The sequence below is a fragment of the Hemiscyllium ocellatum genome, chromosome 4 (genome assembly GCF_020745735.1).
Source record: "Hemiscyllium ocellatum isolate sHemOce1 chromosome 4, sHemOce1.pat.X.cur, whole genome shotgun sequence".
Taxonomy (NCBI): Eukaryota; Metazoa; Chordata; class Chondrichthyes; order Orectolobiformes; family Hemiscylliidae; genus Hemiscyllium; species Hemiscyllium ocellatum.
In genome coordinates, this window is record NC_083404.1 from 112,687,879 (window position 1) to 112,710,633 (window position 22,755).

The following is a 22,755-nucleotide window of genomic DNA, read 5'->3' on the forward strand; positions in this document are numbered from 1 at the left end:
AATGTGTTGAACCATGTGATGGGTTAACATGTCTTCTCATCTTTCAAAAGGAAATTTCACAGGACAGTAGGTCATTTTACATAATAAGAATTGAATTCCTCACTCGCTGGGATGGAGAACAATTATGGATCATCATTGTCCCCTTAACAGCTTTATGTCCTTAGCAACTTGACCAGGACAATCTTACCTTTTCTTTATTTTACTGCAGGGTCATCTTTTGCCCACAGAGATTGTGTGTTCATACAGTGGGTGAACAATGACAGGGGTATCATTATGCTTTGGATTTGATGTGCCTGTGATCTTTCCTTACTTCTAATCATGTTTGCTTGTGGATGTAAGCCTGGGCTAAGTGGTAGCACCATTACCTAATCACATAATCTAGACTAGCACAGAGCAGAGGGAGAGTTTGTGCAATGTCTGACCTCTCTGAAATATTTGAAGAAATGTAAGGGAAGCCTTTCAGTGTCAGGGCAGCATTTGTTCCTCAATCAAAGCCTATAACATAATCTAACCAAGTCAGAAGTTACACAACACCAGGTGGCATTTGACTCCCAACTTTGTCCACCCCCGGTTCAACACCGACACCTCCATGTTGCGATCTAAATATTATTGCATTGTGGATTGTGGGATCTTGCTGTGCATCAATCTGCTGCTGCAATTTCTACATAGCAGTGGAGGCTACACTTCAAAAGTACACAACTTGGCTCCTGATCATGGCATTATTTTGTTTGTAAATACTCTCAGTTGGCTATCTGCCATGTAGACAGCCCTGCTAGCTGCCCTCCTCATTCTGCCTGTGGGAAAATGTTGTGGGGAACAGGATGAAGCCAGCAAAAGTGACATGTTGTCCGTGGATGTGTATTTTCTTATCCATCTACCCCTGTGCTAGCCCTTGTTTTGGGCTAAAGGTCCTATCCCACATATATGAGTAGATTGTGAGCACAGACATGATTTAGCTTTGCCAAGTGCTGGAACGCCTGAAAATGGTTCGGAGGAAAACAACAGATGTCTCTGAAGTGCTGCTCACCAGCTTGAAATGTCTCAAAGCCAATGAACTACTTTTGAAGTATGGGCACTGTGGAATGTGAAGCAATTTGTACACAGTCATGGACAGTATGATTTAAATCAATATTTTTAAACAATCTGTTCAGAGATGTTATGCACACTTCGCAGGGGCTGCGGCCTGGACCTCCGAGCTCAGAGATAGGGATGCTACCACTGTACCAGGAGAATCAATAAACAGATGTGATGTAGTGATGGTAATTGAGGATGAATGTTTGGCTAGGCCAATAGGAAGAACCCCCTTGCATTGCAAATCTGCAGATTCACATCTGTTGGCTCATGTGTCCGTTTGTTCCCATGGATGTAGGTTTGCTCGCTGAGCATCATTTCCAGATGTTTTGTCACCATACTAGGCAACATCTTCAGTGGGTCTCCAGGCGAAGCACTGCTGATCATTCCTGCTTTCTAATTATACATTTGGGTTTCTTTGGGTTGGTGACATCATTTCCTGTGGTGATGTCATTTCCAGTTCTTTTTCTCAGGGGGTGGTAGATGGGTCTAACTTGATGTGTTTGTAGTAAGAGTTCTGGTTGGCATGCCATGCTTCTAGACTTGTGTGTGTTCCTGTTTGGTTTGTCCTAGGACATCCAGAACCTCAACTTGAGCTACAAATCTTCTCAAAACTCATGAAGATTTGTTTTTGTATTAACTGACTGTCAATACCATAACATTTCCTCCAGTCATACTGAATACATTTGGGAGGAGAGAATGGAAGTGAGGATGCAATTGGTTAGATTTAGAATTGCAGAGGAGATCCAAATTATGACCATCTTTGTTTTTTTGGGAGCACTGTGAGTATGATGTGCCAGAACAAAGAAATATCTAAATATAAAAGATAGATACAAAGTATGAATTTCTGACTTGTATTTTCATTCTCGGTGTAATTGGAATTTGAGAGCTTATTTTATGCTCCTTCCCTTGCAGATTTCCGGCTGCATTCCACACATTCAGTGCCTTCAGGAGAAGTTTTGCCAATGTTTCTGCTTACTGTTATTGTGCTGACAGTTTGGGACGGGAACTTCAGGCCACAGGTGAGTGATCATGTCAGGCTGTTAAAACTCAAGTCTTATTGTCCCTAAGTCTCATCCCCCTTCTTTCCCACTGGTGCCCAGCTCCACAAGCATGGCTGCTGTCAGGAATCATATGGCCCTTCTTCATGTAGAAGCTGAGTCAGTGTTCAACCGCCGTGGTGAGCCAACATGTTTCAGTCAACTTTCACATGCCCGCACTTTGCACACTGGCTCACAGAAACAGTAGTCAACCCTGGGTGTTTCCACCCCTCCCTCCATTACCACTGCCATCTCTTCCTGTCCCAAGGCTACCCGTTTTGACCGAGTGCTGCTCTGACTGTACACAACCCAAGGATTGACTTTTTAACCAAACTGCCACTCAGTAGAATGGGGAGGATGTTACTTTATGCCATGTAGTGCCATGCTTTGGGGGATAGCTGTATTCCCAAAGATAGTCCACAGGATGTTCAACTTTTGCATCGTGTAAAACATACGCTTGTGGATCTGCCTGAATTTCCCTTCTCATTAATACAGAATCGAGCCAAAGACAACATTTCAACCCTATGTTTTTGTCAGTGGAGCAATTGAATCAACACCCTGTTCCAGTAGCATTCCTGTTATAAACCTTTGGGATTGTTGAAAGGCATGATTTTGCTGAAAAATAGTGTACAAACTGGTTGGGACTTGCAATGTTGTCAACTATCCAAAAGAAAAATGAAGCTGAAAATAAAAACACTGCTCAGTATTTGTGAGTCGCTGGTTCTGTAAAATGATTGTGGGATTTGTGTTGCATGAGTGATTTCCTAAACCATTGTTTTCACCATGACCAGGAGCCTATTACTGGATAGGCTCAAATCAATTGGATGATATTATTTTGAAGAAGTACAGAAAGGTTATACCCAGTGTTCTGCTCAACATTTATTCATCAATCAACCTTAGGTTAGTATTGCATCAGCTGTGAAGTGCTTTGAGGTATCAGGTAGCTCGATAAATGCTAATTGTTCTCTCTTTTCCTTTCCCCGATCTAAAGGAGAAAAATATGTTGAGAGGCTCAGATTAGATAGATAGAATGGAAGGAGATTGTACCTAGTATAAACACTAGCACAGGCTAGTTAAGTGAAGTGTTGCAGGATTTATTTTTCATGGAATGCTATCCAATTTATTGTGCAGAATAGAGACTCTAGGTCTAAAAGGCCAGTCCCCTTCTCATTGATCAACTCCACGCCAAGCACTTTAATTTCTCCAGAATACCTGTAAAGAGCAAAAGTGAAATTCTGCAGATGCTGTAAATCTGAAATAGAAACAGAAGGAGACAATCAGCTGCTCTGGCAGCATCCAGGGAGATAGAAAGAGAGTTAACACTTCGAATCCAGTGACTTTTCTGATGGCTTTTATTTCCAGAACCCTTACTACTCAGGGAGAGTGAGTATTTTGCTGTCCAGATCGTAATCCAGGCTGCTGTTATTAGTTTTACTGTTTTCTTTGTCAGGTCTGGAGTTGTTATTGGATGAAATCTATGATACCATCTTCAATGCTTCGCAAAATGGGCACTCGTTCACAGACACTGGCAATTATCGCATTCTGCAGAGGAGATTCCTTGCCGTGCGACTGCTGATCACCGGCAGGTTTAGATGTAAGTGCTCGCAGAGAAGATTCATCCTGACACTGACTAACGGTTTATCACCAGGTTTATCATCAGCTTCCACCTCTGAACTCTTGTTTTAACCAGTGACGTCTTCTGTACCCTGGCTATCCGAACTTTATGTCAAAAAAGATTTGGTTAAATGCCGTCCATTCTTTTGTGGGTGTTGAGTTACACCAAAACATTTCAAATTCAGCATAAAATTTGAACTGCTGTTATGATTGCTTCCTTTCCAATCCCAGTGTCTGCAGGGAATATATAATCCGGCAATTTTAAGGCATATTTGAGTTTTGATGATACCTCAGGGCTCTTCTTATTCCAATGACTCTTGTTCTTTTCTCCCCCTGTTGGACAGAGCTATTAACAGAGACTGTTCTCTTACTGTACAGAACCACATTTATATTTTATCTTGAACATCTACAATTCTTCCACTAGAGACACTACCTCAGTGCTGTTTTGTAAAGCATTTCGAAATGCTGAAAAATTAATGATGCAGGAATGGGAAGCCATGTCCAAGTGATGATGAAAGGGCGTTGGATTGGGACTGAGAGGCAGGGGGTGGGGGAGGGGAGGTAGGTACGAGGGATGGAGGGGGCTGGAATCTGATATTGTTTTAAACATTTGTAGAGTCATAGAATCATACAGGACAGTCCAAACAGTCCATGCCGACCACAATCCCCAACTAAACTAGTCCCACCTGCATACTCCTTGCCCATATCTTATTCTTATTCATGCACATATCCAAATGTCTTTTTAACATTGTCACTGTACCTGCATCCACCACTTCCTCTGAAAGTTCATTCCACACACAAAACAATCTCTGTGCAAAAAAAGTTGCCCCCCATGTCCTTTTTAAAATCTTTCACCTCTAGGTTTGAAATCTCCCACCCTAAGGAAAAGACACCTGCCATTCATCCTGTCTATACAGCTCATTAACTTTATAAACCTCTATAATATCACCCCTCAATCTCCCAAGATACAGTGAAAGGATTTGTTTGACACTGTTTGCCTGTCTGTCTCCGGACTATGAACACACAAATGTCTGCATACCTGCTTTTTGGATTGATTAGGGGAAAATCCCACACACAAATGGTAAAGACCGAACTGTCCCTAAAGTATATGATAGAAAATGAGGATTGCAGATTCTGGAGATCAGCGCCTGGAATGTGGTGCTGGAAAAGCACAGCAGGTCAGGTTGCATCTGATGAGCAGGACAGTCAACATTTCAGGCATAAGTCCTGATGAAGGGCTTATGCCCGAAACATCGATTCTCCTGCTCTGTCCCCAATGTTGGACCTTGTATGGGCTCCAATTCCATGGTCCACATGGAGTGGCTGCCAAAGTGTAACAGACGATTGGATTGAACCTGATATTCTTTTCAACAACAATTGGAATGAGTGTTCCTCAATGCTGCTCCCAGCTCCTTATTCAAGTGGAGGGGGAGCCTTCCTGTTGGCACCACATTGTATTGTGTGAGCTCAGCATGTGGCAAGTGAGAATATGACAAAAATGTAGGAATCTAAGTTAAAAACCATATACTTAATGTTCACCTGGACAAATGCCACTGACAATGAAAAGCATCAAAGTAAGGGGCAGCTTATACCTGGCCTAGTATGTATCCAACCTCCTTGCTAATAATTTGGAAGGCTAAGATTTTGTTTTTGACCCAAATTTCCTTATTCTGTAACCTTGCAAAAGCAGGATCATGTCTGGGTACGTGGTAAAAAACCATTAGCTGATATAAACTCAAGGTTACGCTTTGTTCAGTTCTGAACATCCTGTGAATTCTGCACAGGCAAGTGAAAGTTCTTTAAATGGGAAATGCAGAACACGGGTTCAACTACAAGAGTATCCTGACACAAAAACAAAGCATCAAAAGCATCAAGGGAAAGAAGAGGATAGACACATCTAAACATAACATTTTGCTAGTGAGCTTTACGTTTCGTTACAGGCCCGACAAAATGTGAAATTGAGAGGTTCACAGCTTCCTCGTTTGGTAATGTCTTCATCCCCTCATGTGATAACAATGGAAACTATCTCCCAGTCCAGTGTCAGAAGGGGAGTCTGTGTTGGTGTGTAGATTCCAATGGACAAGAGATCTTTGGAACAAGGCAACAGGGGAGTGTGCCCGACTGCAGTGAGTATTTCTTGGTTCTTTCACCTATCACTAGCCAGTTTATAATACAATGCTCACACAATTTTCATAATTCCAGTGGCTCATGATGTTTCCTTTGTTTCCCAGGTTTACTTTTTTATTTCCTTTTCAAACATATAACCAGTTTCCATTGAAACCTGTTTGTACTACATGTTCAGAAAATGGATTCTGGTTCATAACAATTTTCTGCATAAAAGAATTTAACTCATCTCCTCCACCTTCTTCTACTACCCAATGGCCATTGGTTCTTTTGCCAAGTATATCTAGGCACATTGCAAGTTGGAAACAAGTTCTCTTTATTTACCCTGAAAAAAGTCTCATAATTTGGAATGCATTTGCCCAGAAGACATAATTCCATTTCGTGTGACTCTCAACTATTGATACATTCTGGCCCAGTTGGTCCAGTAGCAATAGATGTTTGTGCCATCACAATTATATTAACATTGCTTTGCTACCAGATACTAAACTGTGATAAACTCTTGCTACAAAACTATCCCCATTCTGTGCCTTCTCAGGTCATATTCTTCACTTAAAAGTACATCTGAAGTTTCTGATAACCAAAAACAGAACACAACTTCAGATTAAACACTGATGTTTGAACTGGACAGCTTAAGTTCAAAAATAATGAAAGTCACGTTTCTGACCTTTAAGGTTAGATTTGGGAAATAAATCTTAGTTCAAATTTTGTGAGATCTTGTGTAAGGCATTGAACGTTGGAAACGCATCGGCAGTGGCCTTTGGTTTTCTGCTATGGGCTGAGTGCAAGTGAGGCCCTTTTTGAGATTCTGGGACTTGGTAAAATTAGCTTCACATTGTGATCAACTTGTGATATGGATTTCTGAGCAAGCTGGTAAATGTGAAGGATTGTGTAATTGCCTAACTTTTGTTGAAGCAGATTCTGAAGGGTACAACAGGATCTTTTGGGGTGAATGCGATAGGTTGGGCCACATCATGTTTTATTTATTTCTGTCTTGAGATCTTGTAAAAAAAAGGAGATTGTTACATTTCTGCTGAACTGTTTGTAACATATCCCCAAAAAATGTTTTTCATGATGTGAACACATATATGAACACAATGAACCATTTCACAGTACTTAAAAACCATTGAATGATTTGATTTTGACTCTTTGAGCAGCAACAGCCCAATTTTGCACAATGTGAATGTGGAGAAAATAATTTTTATTAGTGAGGGAAATAAGAAGAGTAGAACATAATCTTAGAATTATAATTGATTTTACATAAATTAGAGAGTAACTGGAGGAAAAAAAATCCTTTAGAGCTATCAATGAGAAATTATAACAGGGAATGAGGAAATGATGCAAATTGAATACAAGAAATAGGGTAACCAAAAGTCAAATGGGAATGAGAAACTTAATGTATTTAATATTAGCAGTGAAAGAGAAATTTAAAGATCTAAAAGCCACCAAATTCTCAGGACCTGGTGGCTTATATTCTAGAGTTTAAAATATGTAGAAATAGTGATGGTTATACTTTTCTGAACTTGTTCTAGAACAGTCCAGTAGATTGGTACGTAGCAAATATAAGTCCACAATACAAGAAAGAAAGAGAGAAAATAAGAATCATTTGCCAATTAGCCTCAGCATCTACTATCGTGGAAGTCTTAACAATTAAAAAATCGTGGTGTGATCAGCTAGAGTCAACATAATTTTATAAAAGGAAATCATTATTTATCAAATTTATCAAGTATATTTGGGGATGTTACCAGTAGGGTAATTAAAGGAATACTTGGACTTTCAAAAGAAAAGCTAAGATACCACACAAAAGGTTAATATGAAAGATAGGGATAATTGGAGTGGGTGTAATATATTATTATGGAAAGACAGAGCTTGTTTAATTGAATGGGAATCTAGCACATGGGGACACAGTCTCAGATTTGAGAAATTTCTTCTCTCGTTATGTTTTGAATCATTTGGAAATGTAAGAGAATTGTGGATTATTGAACACATTTAAATTGCATTGAAGGCAAAATGCAACCACCTGATGCTGCATGGTAGAGTAGGCTTGTGGGATGACAAAGTTGACTTCAGCTTCTATTTCCTTCTTGTTTGTATGTTAATTAGAGCTAAACTGTTTGGGAGCAAAGTTATTTCTTCACACAAACAGAAATCTAATCCCTAAAATGTTGTGGATAGCAGGTCAAATAGAGCTTTTAAGCTTCAGATAGCTAGACATCTGTTTCATCAGTCTAAATGGAAATATGGAGCAAAAGTGGGTGAGTGGAGATTAAGCACAGATCAACCCTGGTCTAGTTAAATGTGGAGCAAGACCAAGGGTCTGAATAGTCTGCTTCTATTTCGATACTTCCTGTGATCTAACTCTTTAAATTCCAGGCAATGACAAGAGTGGCTGTAAGTCTGAGAGAAAACGCATGCTGTCACGACTTTTCTATGGACCTGTTGGCCACTTCAGTCAAAACGATATCTTTGCTGCACCTACATCTCTGAGTCCGACGCTGGAAAGGATTGGTATGTCTCTACGCCACTGCAGCCCAGACCTGAAACAACTGTTCATAAAATCTGGATTGCTGCTTTCTATCTCCCAGTTTGTAGACCTGGACATTGGTCAGGCTGACCTAGAAGTAATTCTGAGTGAGATTGTACAGGGGACATTTCTAACAAAGGATTTAGCACTCACTGCCCTTCAGTTTTCTGCATCCTCAAAATTCTTTGTCGAAAATCTGTTTGGAGGCAAGTTTCTGAAGAACCTGAGTCTATTCAATTTCACCGGCAGCCTAGGGAGTAGGGGGACATTTAATTTCAGTCAATTCTTCCAGCAAATTGGCTTAAGAGGAATGTACAGTGGGGAAAACTTTGTGGAACTTGCCAAATTGTTCTCTCCGATTGAAGACTCCTATTTCTCCAAAGGAACCTCAGAATTCTCCAAGGACACCTTCAACTTGAATCAGACAATTGAGGACAACTTTGGGAGGCCAGTAAATTTACAAGAGAATCAGAATATGGTGAAGCTTATAAATACTCTGTTTGAGGATCAGAATGTTCTTACAACATTGCGTGAAATCATTACCTTCTTTGGTGGACAGGATGATAACTTAGCTGAAACAATCCAACTGGTGTTAAGGAGTGCGAAGGTTGGTATCTGTGAACGCCCGACTTCAAATCTCTTTGTTCCGAAGTGCACTGGAGACGGACGATATGAAGAGGTCCAGTGTCTAGGCACAGATTGCTGGTGTGTAGACAGTCAAGGGTTGGAGATTCCAAACTCAAGAGTCCGGGGTCAAAGGCCACAATGTCCCACCAAGTGTGAGCAAGAACGTAAGCGATTAATAGATTTGAGAGAACACCAATCAGCGGGATCTGATGTGTTTATCCCTTCATGCAGAAGTGATGGTAATTTTCAGTCCATGCAATGTGATGGGATGAACTGCGTTTGTGTAGATCTCCAGGGTAGGAAGATACCTGAACTAAGGAAGATAACTGGAGGAGGCGTGTTGTGTAAGTTTTGACTTTTACTGCAATTTATATATTAAACATTTTTGCATCAGATTACATAAGCTATGCAGTACTGGAAAAGACCATTTGTCTGATCTAGCTCATGCTGGCATGTATGCTTGGCTCAAACATTCTTCCATTTTTTGAGCTTGAACTCAATTAGCATAACCTTTTATTCCCTTCTCCCTCATATGCTTGCCTAGCCTGCGTTTAAATATATTGATGATATTTACTTTAATCTCTCTGTAGCAAGCAATTCCACACTCTCATCACCTTTTGGGTAAGAATGTTTTTTTCTGAATTCTCTGTTTGATTTCTTGGTAACTATCTTATACTGATGCTCTTTCATTTTCCTTAAAATTTGAATTTTGAGACCCTTTCTCTATTGTGCCACTTTTTAGCCTAGATTTTTGGCTCAGTGAGGCAGGGTAAATCAACTTAAAATCCTAATGGTGTCCTTGAGGTATAAGTTTTGAGTGTGAGACCGCAGTTGCTTACTGGCTGTCTTGAACAATGAGCAGTCCCAAACATTGCATCCTTTTCAAATTTTTACTGCCCTGATGCTTCTTTCCAATCAGTTCTGTCACTGGGCACTCAAGATGTAGAAAGAACACTTTCTGCAGTTAAAAGAACCCCTCGTGTTCCCTGGAATACAAGCACCATGTCTGCCTTCATTATTTCCAAGTTTGATAATTGCAGGATTTTTTTCATCTTGCAACATATTAAACTCTTCGTATGGGTGTAGGTTAAAATAGGAATTGATGCTATTTAAATGAATTGACTAGTTTCAGTATTTATTGATAAAATGTTAATTTATAGTTCAGACAGTTTTGTTTTGTTATTCTAAGTTTATTTCATTAAAATTTGGCTGACCTGTGGTCAGGTGATTATTGTGCCCATTTTAAGTCAGTGTTTGGTCACTTTTTAAATTCGATTTCAGTCCATGGAAGTCCCTGGTATTAAACTGGCAATAGAATTCAAAAATCACTCATGACACTGGACTTTTCAAATGAAAAGAGACTTTGAGCCTATTCAATATCTGCTGAGAGTTATATCCCTGCATGTCTGGTATCATCATTGCAATTTTATATGCACCCTCCCCAATGCTTCTACATGTTTTTATAATATGGCAACCAGGATTGTACATAATACTCCAGGTCTAACTAAGATTCGATACAAGTTTGACAAAATTTCTTTGATTTTCAGTTGTATCCCCCGACAAATAATCACTAGTTCTTAGTTTCTCTTAATGAACTTGAAACCTGTGTCATTACTTCTAGTGATTTATTTAGATACACAATTTGAATTGTTACTTTCCCAGTAAATACAACCTCCTTAAATTTCTTGCCAACATTTAAGTTTAAATCATGTTGAAATTCATTTGATAAACATATGCCATTCAGCAAGTATACTCTTAACTACCTGTAATTTGCTACATTAATTCTCAGTATTGCATATTTCCCATCTCTTCTCAATTTAGTGCCATATGCAAATTAATTGTGTTTTATTTAAACGTCTAAATCCTTAATTTAAATTGAGTCACATAATCAACTGTAACATGAGAGAAAAACAACTATGACATTTTATATGTTCAAGTGTAACTAAGTTGTTTTCCAAAAATGGTTAGAATGAGGGATATCATTTGCCTGATTCTTTCCCTGTGGGATTTCAAATTTCCTCACCTCTCTTTTCCCTGATATGTATCTAGAATCATTTGGAGTCAAAGGATCCCATTCAGTTATACTGGTTATTACAAAGGGTTATTCACTCCAATACAGTAGTACTTCTGCCAATGGTTGGAGAAGAAAAATATTTGCGCTTAAAAGCGGAGACTTGAAGGTAGCTCAGTTGAGCCTGTACAGACATTTGTGGATCACAGAAAGCCATGTACCCTAATCATTGGAAGAAAGATAACTGCAAAATTATAAATTCAAGAAATGATTACTGTGTTTCATTGCTTCCATGAAGAATTGCAACTGTAGGCAGTGGGGATTGGAGATAGAAGTACATCATTCTGACCTCAATGCTGATTCATGTTTACTTCAAGCAGAGTCATTCACCACACACTTAATCTTCAACTTTCACAGACTATGAAATTGATTTCTGTCAGTCTGGTGGTTAGTATTGGTGGGCGATGATGATTATTTCTTCAATGAATGTTGACAATTTCAAAGCACTTCAGCACAGGCTGTGGATTCTCACATAATTGTAAATTCCAATTTTTGCAAGTCATATTTTGCCACGTAGGGCTGAGAGTGTCAAATTTACCTCAAATTGACTGATTAACATTGTGTCCTTTCTAATGACATGATGCTTGATTCACAGCTTAATCCTGCTAACATTCTAGTAGCTAATCAAGAAACATAGAAAATAGGAACAGTGCTAGGCCATTTGGCTCTTTGAGGCTGTTCCATCATTCAATATGATCATGGCTGATCATCCAGCTCAACACCCTGTTCCTGTCTTTGTTTAACCCCATACCTTATGATTCCTTAAGACCAAAAACAATAGCTAAGTCCTTGTTGAAAACATTCAATGTCATGACCCTCAACTGCTTTTGTAGCGGAGAAGATAAGCAATGGGGCACCTGTTGTTAAGTATTCAGTAAATTTAAGCTGAAGTAATTTTATTGAAGCAGCCTCCCTAAGTGGCTTGCTATACATCCCCCATCCCTTCCATTCTAATTAAGGATGGCTGGTAAACCAGGGTTACAGAAGGTCCAGTTGGAGGTCCTGCAGCAATCTTCCTGCAGCACCAGAAGAGGTGAGTGAGGCTGCACAAGTGAGAGACGCAGAGTATGCTTCAAAATGAAGGTACCCCTGAACACTTCCCTCTTTAGCATTTAGAAAAATGACAATGCATTATAAGGGGCCTTCAGGGCTGTGGGTTGATCCCTTCAAAGACTGCTTGTGGAAAATCATAAATCCTTTTAAGCATTGAAAACTTCTGATGATTAATTCAGCTACTTATAGCCTCGGTCACAAGAAGCAGCCAACTGCACAGTGCAGACACAGTCAGGTTTATTACAATGGGGCAGCTGGGGCAGGGAAGGTTTTCTGTGGAGCCGGAACTGGTTTGCTTTCCTTCCAGCATCCATGAAGCAGGCCATTGTTATGACCCCTGCTGGTGTTATTACTGAACAAGTTAGAGCTGTTTTTCTTTTGGTTTTATTGTGATGGTCTATCACTGCAGATACATATACAATATTACAGATTTAGTTTTAAGAGTTAAACAGAACTTACTTCACAAAAGAAGTGAAAACAAAAAAGGAAGGAACTTCGACTTTTTACACATCCAAGTTTACAGTTTTTGAAGCAATGTTAGAATATAATCACATTAATCCCAAAATAGCCCTTTACAGTACCCAAATGTACTTGTTTTGCAGTATGGACACAAATGCTTCACTAGGTCTAATTTAACTGTGACTTCAACTCCCAGTTGAGAAAATATTTCATACTCCTGAGTTTAAACATTCTCTGCTTCAAATAACCTCTTTGTGTTTTTATACAAACATTCCTGGTCTGGAACTAAACTGTTTTACCAGCTTCTCCCGTTGTCAGGAGCATTGCTTCATCCACTTCTGTAGAACTGCACCAAACTGAAACTAAACAAAAGATTCTATTGCCCAGTTATCAGAATCTTTATAATAGATTCTAGTTTTTTACTGGTATTCCCTACAATTGGTGGCAAACTAACAGGTCTGTCTGTAGTCTCCATTATCTTCCTCCTTCCTTTATTAAATAGTAAGGTTACATTTGAAATCCTCCAATCTGCAGGCAACATTCTAGACCATATCGAATTTTTTTAAAATTACAACTAGTATGTCCACAATTTTTATACTCATCCCCTTTAACAGTCTGAGATCAATGGGCTCTAAAGGATTTGTCAACTTTCAATCTCATTAATTTCTCCAAATTTTAACTAATGAATTTCAGTTCCTCATTCTCACAAGTCACTTGGGTCTCTCGTATTTCTGGGAGATTTCTTGTATCTTCCTTCATGAAGACAGATGCAATGTAATTATTTAGTTTCTCCAACATTAGTCTATTTCCTAATAATATTCTCCCATCTGCTAGTAATGGACCTATATTCATCTTTGCTAATCTTTTAATTTTTACTTATACATAGAAGCTTTTACAGGTCATTTTTATGATTTTGAGTGTTCACATTCATATTGTAATTTTTTATTCTTTATCATTTTTTTGGCCTTCCTTTGTATAATTCTAAAATGCTCCCAAGTCTCAAGTTTACTATTTTTTAGGCTACTTTATAAGCCTCCTCTTCTTATCTAATTCAATTTTTGTTAGGTTGACTTACTTTTCTTTGTATATTTTTTGTGCCTTAAATCAATATATTTTTGTTGTGAAACAGGTACTAATTCTTTCAGTACTAGGGTTGCCTCCTGTTGTCATATCTTTTAATATATTTTCCCAATACAACACTGACAGCTTACCCTTCATGCCTCCACAGTCTCTTTGGTTTAGATTGAAGAACCTGGTTTCAGATTTAACTACATATTTTGAAAAAAAAAGCCAAAGTTGTCAATGAAACTCACAAACTAGTTTTAATCAAAAATTTGCTTTTCTAAGCGATACTCAGTTAAATAAAGCCTAAGCACTTTTAGACTGGACATTGAGCAAAGATGAAAACTTTTATCTTTGATAATCCTTTTCTCTTTCCAGGTCCTAGTGCTTGCCAATTGTCTGCTGCAGAGAATTTTTTAAAGACAATTGAGATATTGCTGTCAGAACCAAACTTGCTCTCAGTGCCTTCGGTCTACGTACCTCAGTGCAAGGAAAATGGAGACTGGCGACAAGTCCAGTGTGATGGCCTTCCACAGCAGGTCATTGAATTTTATCAACAGTGGATTTCTCAGAATAATGGAGGCCAGGATATGTCATTCACTGCTATCTTAAATGAGGTCATTGATTACCGCAGATCATCTAATGTCTCCAAGAGTTTTGAGATGTTTGTGAAGGAACTCTACAGAAAGAGGCATCACCATGTTTTTTCAGTTTTTTCTGCTTTCTCAACTTTTGACTCAATTTCTGCTGACGATGTTGCAGCAATTGTCGCCTCTAAACCTGGCACTAATATCTTGCTGAATCCTTACGTGTTTTGGCAGTTGTTGTTTGGTGCTGTGACACACTATCCTGGTTTATACACTGATTTCAGTGTGAAATTGAATAAGATGGAGCTGCGTAGATGCTGGTGTGTTGATGAGAAAGGACAAGAACTTCCAGGGACAAAGGCTGAAATGGGTCGATTTCCCCAATGTAAGCAATGCAGCAGTTAGAACATCTCTCAAGCGTGTTTAGTAATTTCCTTCCTCTCCCAAGTTTTTAAAAGCTTTCTCTCAACTTTCCCTTTCCTGTGAACTTTACTTGCTTTCTTCTTTCCCTTCTCTCAATGATTGTTTATGACTCTCCCAATACCTATCCTTTACCTTTCTCTCAATTGTTTACTCCTTCCCACTTCCGTCATCCCTTTTATTTCATCTCTGTGCCCGTTTCTTGTTATACTGTTTTCTTACCTTCTACTACTCTTCTACTAATGTAATAGTCACCACAGGAGCAAAACTGGTCATTGTCAGTAATAGGAGAAATGTTCTTTGTGAATCGAAAACCCATTTTCCACTGTGCCAGATTTAATAAAGTCAAATTTTCCATATAAAACTGAGATCTGCTGTCTTAGTATGCCTTGCTTGTCTGTCTTGTTCCATTCTATGCATCTACTGTAACTCATCTACGTGACCATTCTGTGGTACACATTAACCAAATGTGGCTTGATTGACAATATTTTTCCTTCTGCTCTCCACTTTGTTCTCAAGTCGAGATCGCTCTAGATTTTCAAACATACATTTAGCATCCACGTTTCAAAGGTCTCTGATTAGTTAACAGGTCTTATTTCTTATCGAAATTTCAGAGGTTTGTACAAAAATGGATAGAATGTAACATCTTATGAGTTTGTTCTTTGATACAAGCTTAACTTTTCTTGAACACAGATTCTTCACCTTCAGAAAGTTACTTCTAACAATCTCTATCCTTCTTTTGACTTCAGCATTCCATCTAACATTTTCATTTTCCAAAATTAGATAAATATACTTACTTGTTCAAGTGTGACACAAACCACTTCTATGTCATTCTTGTTTGCTTAAATGAATTCCTTCTGCCTGTCATAGTCTTAGTCTTTTTGGTCTTCATTTTTAATCCATGTGTGGTATACAGTTATTGAGTTGTATTTAGGTTGTGAATAATCATTATGTTCTATTTACATAATGTGCATCTTTGTGTTTTGTTCTAGGCCCAGGATCCTGTGATCGTGCTGTTCAACAAATCATTCATTTTACTGTTCAGGCAGAGGAAATAATGGTGGATTCTAAAAATTCCAATATTTCCTTTGGCCAGGCTTTCTTATCTGCCAGTGGTATACAACTGACTGAGAGTGAACTTCAGTCTTTTGGGAAGTTCCAATCAGCTCCTTCCTTTTCTGAAGCTTTGTTGAGTGGAGCTGACTATGCTGTTCGATTGGCTGCCCAATCCAGTGAGCAACTTGATTTAATGCCTAAATGTGCACATTATTGTGCTGACCTTGAGTTAAACTGTCTTGCAATTCTGATTCTGTGAGTTCATCTATGTTATCCTCAAAATTTAGTATGATAACTCTGTAACACTCACACAGTATCCCTGCTCTCACTGATCTACATGAATTCTTAATGCACAAATGTTTCTCATTAAAATTTCTCATCCCAATATTTAAACTTTGAAATCACTCCTCCTTATCTCTGTGGCCTCATCCAGCTGAATATAGAGCTAGTTCATTTGGGAGAGAGATCAGGAAGCTCCTATTAACCCCATGAAAAGTGGAAATTCATGATTTTGATCTCTGCGAGTATCATGTAAGTCATGGACAATTGGCATTTTCCATATGGAAAACAATAGTTGGTTTTAATTAGAAAAGACCATTAAGAATTATGGGGTTAAGCCAAGTAAATAAGTTCTATTTAATTAATTGATTAATTGACTCTGTTTGGGTTGCTCAATGATCTTCTGTTACAATCTACAACCTTAATTACCTGCTTCCTGGATCTTGTATTCCTTCATGTACACATAGCTTATTTTTCTTTCAGTTGACTAGGCCTCTGGAATCTTCTCCCTATAGCCCTCCATCTCTCCCTGCATTCTTCCTCTTCAAACCTTCCTTTGGTGACTTCTCCCTATACTGCCTTTTCTAACTTGGCATGGGGTTTCATTAGTGCAATCACTGGATGGCTGCAGTGTGGCATGGAATAATGCCAATGGCGTGGGTTCAATTCCTATATTAGTTGAGGTAGTTCACAGAGGTCTGTCTCATTGCATTGTCCCATGCTTGATATGGAATGATGCCTCACAACCACATCTCACTCTCACTCTCACGCTCACGCTCACGCTCACGCTCACGCTCACGCTCACTCTCATTCTCATTCTCACGCTCACTCTCACGCTCACTCTCACGCTCACGCTCACGCTCACTCTCATTCTCATTCTCACGCTCACTCTCACTCTCACTCTCACTCTCTTTCTCTCTCTCGCTCTCTCTCGCTCTCTCGCTCTCTCCCTTCCCCTCTCTCTCTCTCTCTCTCAAACAGAGAAAAACACTTGTTGTCCCCAATGGGCTATAACTAATTACTTTATATTCCTAGCTGGCTCAGCATCAAATTTATTTGATTCTATGAGATACCTCAGGATATTTTTCTGCATGGAAGATTACGTTACAGCTATGTAATTGTATGTTATCATTACTGCCATATATAAATCTGGAAACAACTTGTCCCAACAGAAAATTCACTGGATTCCCAGGGAAGCAAACTACTGTGGTGTAACTTGCTACAGCAGACTTTATAGCAATGTCTACCATTATTTAGATTGTCTTTGTACATACAGGTGTTTAAGCAAGTTTCAGAATGAGAGGGTGAAAAGCATCTGGAACCTAAGTAGACATGGCCAGCAACTCTGTATCTCCTTAACCAGATCAAGTTGTGAAATTAATGAGAAGGAACCATAAGGCCTAAGATTTCACCATGACATCGTCTATTTCATTGACTTACCAAATATGGCACCAAAGTCCCAAATCTCGAAGTCCCACCCCAAGCCGGGCACTGTTGCTTTTGCTGGCTTTGGGAGTCAGGGAAAGCCAGCAGACTGAGTTGTACTTTGCACATCTGTGCTTCATGGAAGCAACTGCCCCCATTACAGCACAATTAATCAGATCTAATTTTCATTCATGAGTTGTTCAAAACACAACTTGTGCATTTGAGACATACCATGAGAATGTCTAAGGTCTGTGAAGTTTGTTGGAGTGATAGGCCACAATTTCAGAGGGAAGGTACAGTTATGGATAGGGCAGATCCCCTTTGTGAAATGTCATGCGCTCTTTGAATTAGTTAAAAGTAGACACTACATGTAATAACAGTGATAAGTCCATTAGAAATATTCTGCTCTTTGGAACTTCCAAGTTGTTACAGCAATGATCAAGCTGTCAAGGGAGGTGTCAAACGAGGTGTCATGCTGTCAGGTGACAGAAATGTACTGGTTTCAAAATTTCTAAATTAAAATTTGTAAGGAGATCTCAGTTATCTGTAAGAATAATAAGGTGGTTATGGTAGGGGATTTTAACTTTCCAAGCTTAGACTGGGACTGTCATAGTGTTAAGGGTTTAGACGGAGAGGAATTTGTTCAGTGTGTACAAGAACATTTTCTAATTCAGTATGTGGATGTCCCTACTAGAGAAGGTACAAAACTTGACCTACTCTTGGGAAATAAGGCAGGGCAGGCGACTGAGGTGTCAGTGAGGGAATACTTTGGGGCCAGCGACCATAATTCTATTAGTTTTAAGATAGTGATGGAAAAGGATAGCCCAGCTCTAAAAGTTGAAGTTCGAAATTGGAGGAAGGCCAATATTGATGGTGTTAGGCAAGAACTTTCAAAAGCTGATTGGGGGTAGATGTTCGCAGGTAAAGGGACAGCTAGAAAATGGGAAGCCTTCAGAAATGAGATAATGAGAGTCCAGAGACGGTATATTCCTGTTTGGTGAAAGGAAAGGCTGGTAGGTGTAAGGAATGCTGGATGACTTAAAGAAATTGAAGACTTGTTTAAGAAAAAGAAGGAAGCATATGTCAGGTACAGAGAGAAGAGATTGAGTGCATCCTTAGAAGAGTATAAAAGCAGTAGGAGTATACTTAAGAGGCAAATCAGGAGGGCAAAATGGGGACATGAGATAGCTTTGGCAAATGGAGTAAAGGAAAATTCAAAGGCTTTTTGCAAATACATTAAGTTAAAAAGGGTAACGAGGGAGAGAATGGGACCCCTTAATGGTTAGCAAGGCGGCCTTTATGTGGAGTCACAGGGGATGGGGGAGATATTAAACGAGTACTTTACATCAGTGTTTACTGTGCAAAAGGACGTGGAAGACATAGACTGTAGGGAAATAGATGGTGACATTTTGAAATATATTCATAATAGAGAGGAGGAAGCACTGGATGTCTTGAAATCATAAAAGTGGATAAAACCCAGGACCTGATCAGGTGTACCTGAGAACTCTGTGTGAAGCTAGGGAAGTGATTGCTGGGCCCCTTGCTGAGATATTTGTATCATTGATAGTCACAAGTGAGGTGCCGGAAGACTGGAGGTTGGCTAATGTGGTGCCACTGTTTAAAAAAGGTGGTAAGGACAAGCCAGGGAACTGTAGAACAGTGAACCTGACATCCATGGTGGGCAAGTTGTTGGAGGGAATTCTGAGGGACAGGATGTACATGTATTTGGAAAGGCAAGGACTAATTAGGGATAGTCAGCATGGCTTTCTGTGTGGGAAATCATTTCTTGCAAATTCAATTGAGTTTTTTTGAAGAAGTAACAAAGAGGATTGATGAGGGCAGAGTGGTAGACATGATCTGTTTGGACTTCAGTAAGATGTTCAACAAGATTTCCCATGGGAGACTGGTTAGCAAGGTTAGATCTCATGGAATACAGGGAGAACGAACCATTTGGATACAGTTCCGGCTCAAAGGTGGAAGTCAGAGGGTGATGGTGGATGGTTGTTTTTCAGACTGGAGGCCTGTGACCAGTGGAGTGCCACAAGGATTGGTGCTGGATCCACTACTTTTCATCATTAAATAAGTGATTTGGATGTGAGCATAAGAGGTATAGTTAGTAAACTTGCAGATGAAAATTACCTCAGATTACAATGGGATCTTGATCGGATGGGCCAATGGACTGAGGAGTAGTAGATGGAGTTGTATTTAGATAAATGTGAGGTACTGCCTTTTGGGAAAGCAAATCCTATACACTTAATGGTAAGGTCCTAGGGAGTGTTGCTGAACAAAGAGAACAAAGAGTGGTTAGCACTGCTGCCTCACAGCGCCAGAGACCCGGGTTCAATTCCCACCTCCGACGACTGACTGTGTGGAGTTTGCACATTCTCCCCGTGTGGGTTTCCTCCGGGTGTTCTGGTTTCCTCCCACAGTCTAAAAATGTGCAGGTTAGGTGAATTGGCCATGCTAAATTGCCCGTAGTGTTAGGTGCAGGGGTAAATGTAGGGAATGGGTCTGGATGGGTCGCGCTTTGGCGGGTCAGTGTGGACTTGTTGGGCCGAAGGGCCTATTTCCACACTGTAATTAATCTAATCTAATCTTGGAGTGCAGGGCCATTGCTCCTTGAATGTAGAATTGCAAATAGTTGAATAGTGAAAAGACGTTTGGTATGCTTTCCTTTATTGGTTAGAGTATTGAGTATAGGAGTTGGGAGGTCATGTTGCAGTTGTACAGGACATCAGTTAGGCCACTGTTAGAACATTGCATGCAGTTCTAATCTCCTTTCTATCGGACAGATGTTGTGAAACTTGAAAAGGTTCAGAAAATATGAACAAGGATGTTGCTGGGTTTGGAGGATTTGAGCCACAGGGAGAGGCTGAACAGGCTGAGGCTGTTTTCCCTGGAGCGTCAGAGGCTGAGTGGTGACCTTATCAAGGTTTATAAAATCACAAGTGGCATGGGTAGGGTAAATAAACAAATATTTTCCCTGGAGTGGGGCGAGTGCAGAACTAGAGGCCATAGAGAGGTAAGATATAAAGGGGACCCACGGGGCAACATTTTCACGTGGGGGGTGATACATGTATGGAACGATTTGCTAGAGGAAGTGGTGGAGGTTGGTACAATTACACCATTTAAAAGGCATCTGGATGGGTATATGAATAGGAAGGGTTTGGAAGGATATGGGCTGAGTGCTGCCTGCAACATAAAGAAATCAGTTCACCCTGTTTACACCTGAAGTTTATTGTGAAAAGAATGTGTGCTGCACAACTGATTTGGAAACTGTTAGTATCACAGTAGGATGTCAGTTCACAGTGTGATTGATAGTTTCAAAAGTGTTTAAGAAGTCTTTCAAATGGGCTTTTAATACAAATGTTTACTTTTATAAGTGACTAATTAGTTGAAGGAAGTTAAATGCAGTGAATATTTTTTAATATATGAGCAAATTCATCATCAGACACTTGGAACTTTTTCTCATTTAATCTCATCATGGGTCCTAAAGTTGATCCATAGTGGATACCTGGGTTTGTTTACATAGAATGTGTAAGGCAGGTAGTTTGGCAAGACTTAGCACTGAGTGAACATATAATGGTCAAGGAGGTTATCTGGAAAGATATAGATTAGCTGAAAGTTATGAGGAGCTATGGGACATGAGGTGGCATTAGTTGGCAGGCACTGGTGGATGGGTTTGTGTAGATGTCAGAGGTGAGTGGTATTTTTTGTTCGATTGTTTTGTCTTGCAGCTGTGACAGAATATCAGAGCACCAAGGTAGCTGTTTCCCATAGCCCTCATCCTCCATATTTCTTACTGGCTACCTCTGATTTCTTTCTCAGGGCAGTGACTTGTGTCTGATTCCCCCCAGAGCAAATATCTGACTGTCTGGTGCACTTCATCCTCACGGGGTTGGGAAATTCTCTGAAATTTCCCATCTTCAAAATACTTGACTTAACTGTTGTGTCATTAATTCATATCTACTGCAACCAATGCAAATTGAGAATTTTAGTGCATTTCAAATTTGAACCAGGCAGTGAAGTACTATTTTCAGGATATTAATGGTGGAATGCTACATCCAAGACAGCAACGTTTAGATTTCTGTGTTTAAATATACATCCACCACCGAAAGCTGCTATAACATTTCTGCGTAAATAAATAAGGAATACCCTCACCTATTGTTACTTAACAGCAAATTTACTTATCATGATGAGGATTGAAGAACTATGTATCAGATAGATTTTCAGTCAGTAAAGGAGGAGCCAATTTTGGAGAGAAGGTAAAAAAGTGGAGCTGAGGAATATCAAATTATCTTATTGAATAGTGAAGCAGACATGATGGGCTGAATGGCCACATCTGCTCCTTATGATCTTATGAGAAAATTACCAGCAGTAAAGATAACATAATTAATACAAGAAAGTTCAAAGCTTTAGATATTGAAAGCAGGTATCTGAGTAGTGACAGATATGTTATAAGAGAGATAAGTTTGGAGAAGCATCTTGCGTTAAGAACTGGTTTTTCCGTGTTAAAGTCACTTGTGTATTAACCTCTTGTTCTGTGAGCTACCTGACTTTACTAATGAAGTGCTTTCAAACAGTTCTACAATTCTCTAGGAGAAATCAATTCACCAGAGAAGGGATTCTTGGGGAACTAACTCTAAAAGGTTACAGCCCTTACATCCCCCAATGTGATGGCCTTGGAAACTGGGAATCAACTCAATGCTTTGAGAGTACTGGTAAGTGCAGTTGTTTAACTTGAAAAGTGCCAGAAAGCTAACAAAATTTCACCAGGGATTAGATTGCACAACAACAATTGCTTGTTTTTCTAATGGTCTTTGAGAGAACTCAAAGTGTCAGTGTGAGGCAGGTTTTGGCTGGGAGGTAGAAAAGGCAAGCAATGCTTTGAAGCATTTAAATACTGCAGGAAGAAAGAATAGTGCCAAGTTGTATGATTTTTTTAGAGATTTCAAGAACCGAGAAATAATCATGGATCAGGCACAGCGGGTTAGTTGCCTTGTAAAAGAGAAAGACAGAGTAATGTACCTCAGCTACATAAAGTGTCCAAGATGGTGGCTCACTATCACCTTCTCAAGGGCAAAAAGGAATGCTGGCAAGAAACTGCAGGACACGTGTCCTATGAGTAAATAAAGAAAATGTCCTCTTTCAGTGTGTGCAATAGCTGCTGTGTTTTTATAATATTTACTGCTTTCATAACTAACATTAGAGATTATTAATTTAACAATGGACTTGTACAATATAATTATTTAACATGCTGACATTTCTGTAATGGAATTTGGCTTTCAGTTGAGCCAGGACTGGATTAAAGGGAATGTGCGGCAACAATAATGTGGGAGAGGAAAT

The 22,755-nt window shown here is 39.5% G+C and overlaps 1 protein-coding gene across 1 annotated transcript in view; it reads left to right on the plus strand.

The window, feature by feature from the left end:
• Positions 1 to 22,755, plus strand: part of tg (thyroglobulin) — a 370,830-nt gene that overhangs the window by 25,962 nt on the left and 322,113 nt on the right. The window contains exons 6-12 of the mRNA XM_060824055.1: positions 1,987 to 2,093; positions 3,562 to 3,705; positions 5,666 to 5,851; positions 8,220 to 9,341; positions 14,021 to 14,614; positions 15,642 to 15,960; positions 22,009 to 22,130. Of these exons, the coding sequence (XP_060680038.1) occupies positions 1,987 to 2,093; positions 3,562 to 3,705; positions 5,666 to 5,851; positions 8,220 to 9,341; positions 14,021 to 14,614; positions 15,642 to 15,960; positions 22,009 to 22,130 (2,594 nt within the window). The remainder of the gene's footprint in view (positions 1 to 1,986; positions 2,094 to 3,561; positions 3,706 to 5,665; positions 5,852 to 8,219; positions 9,342 to 14,020; positions 14,615 to 15,641; positions 15,961 to 22,008; positions 22,131 to 22,755) is intronic.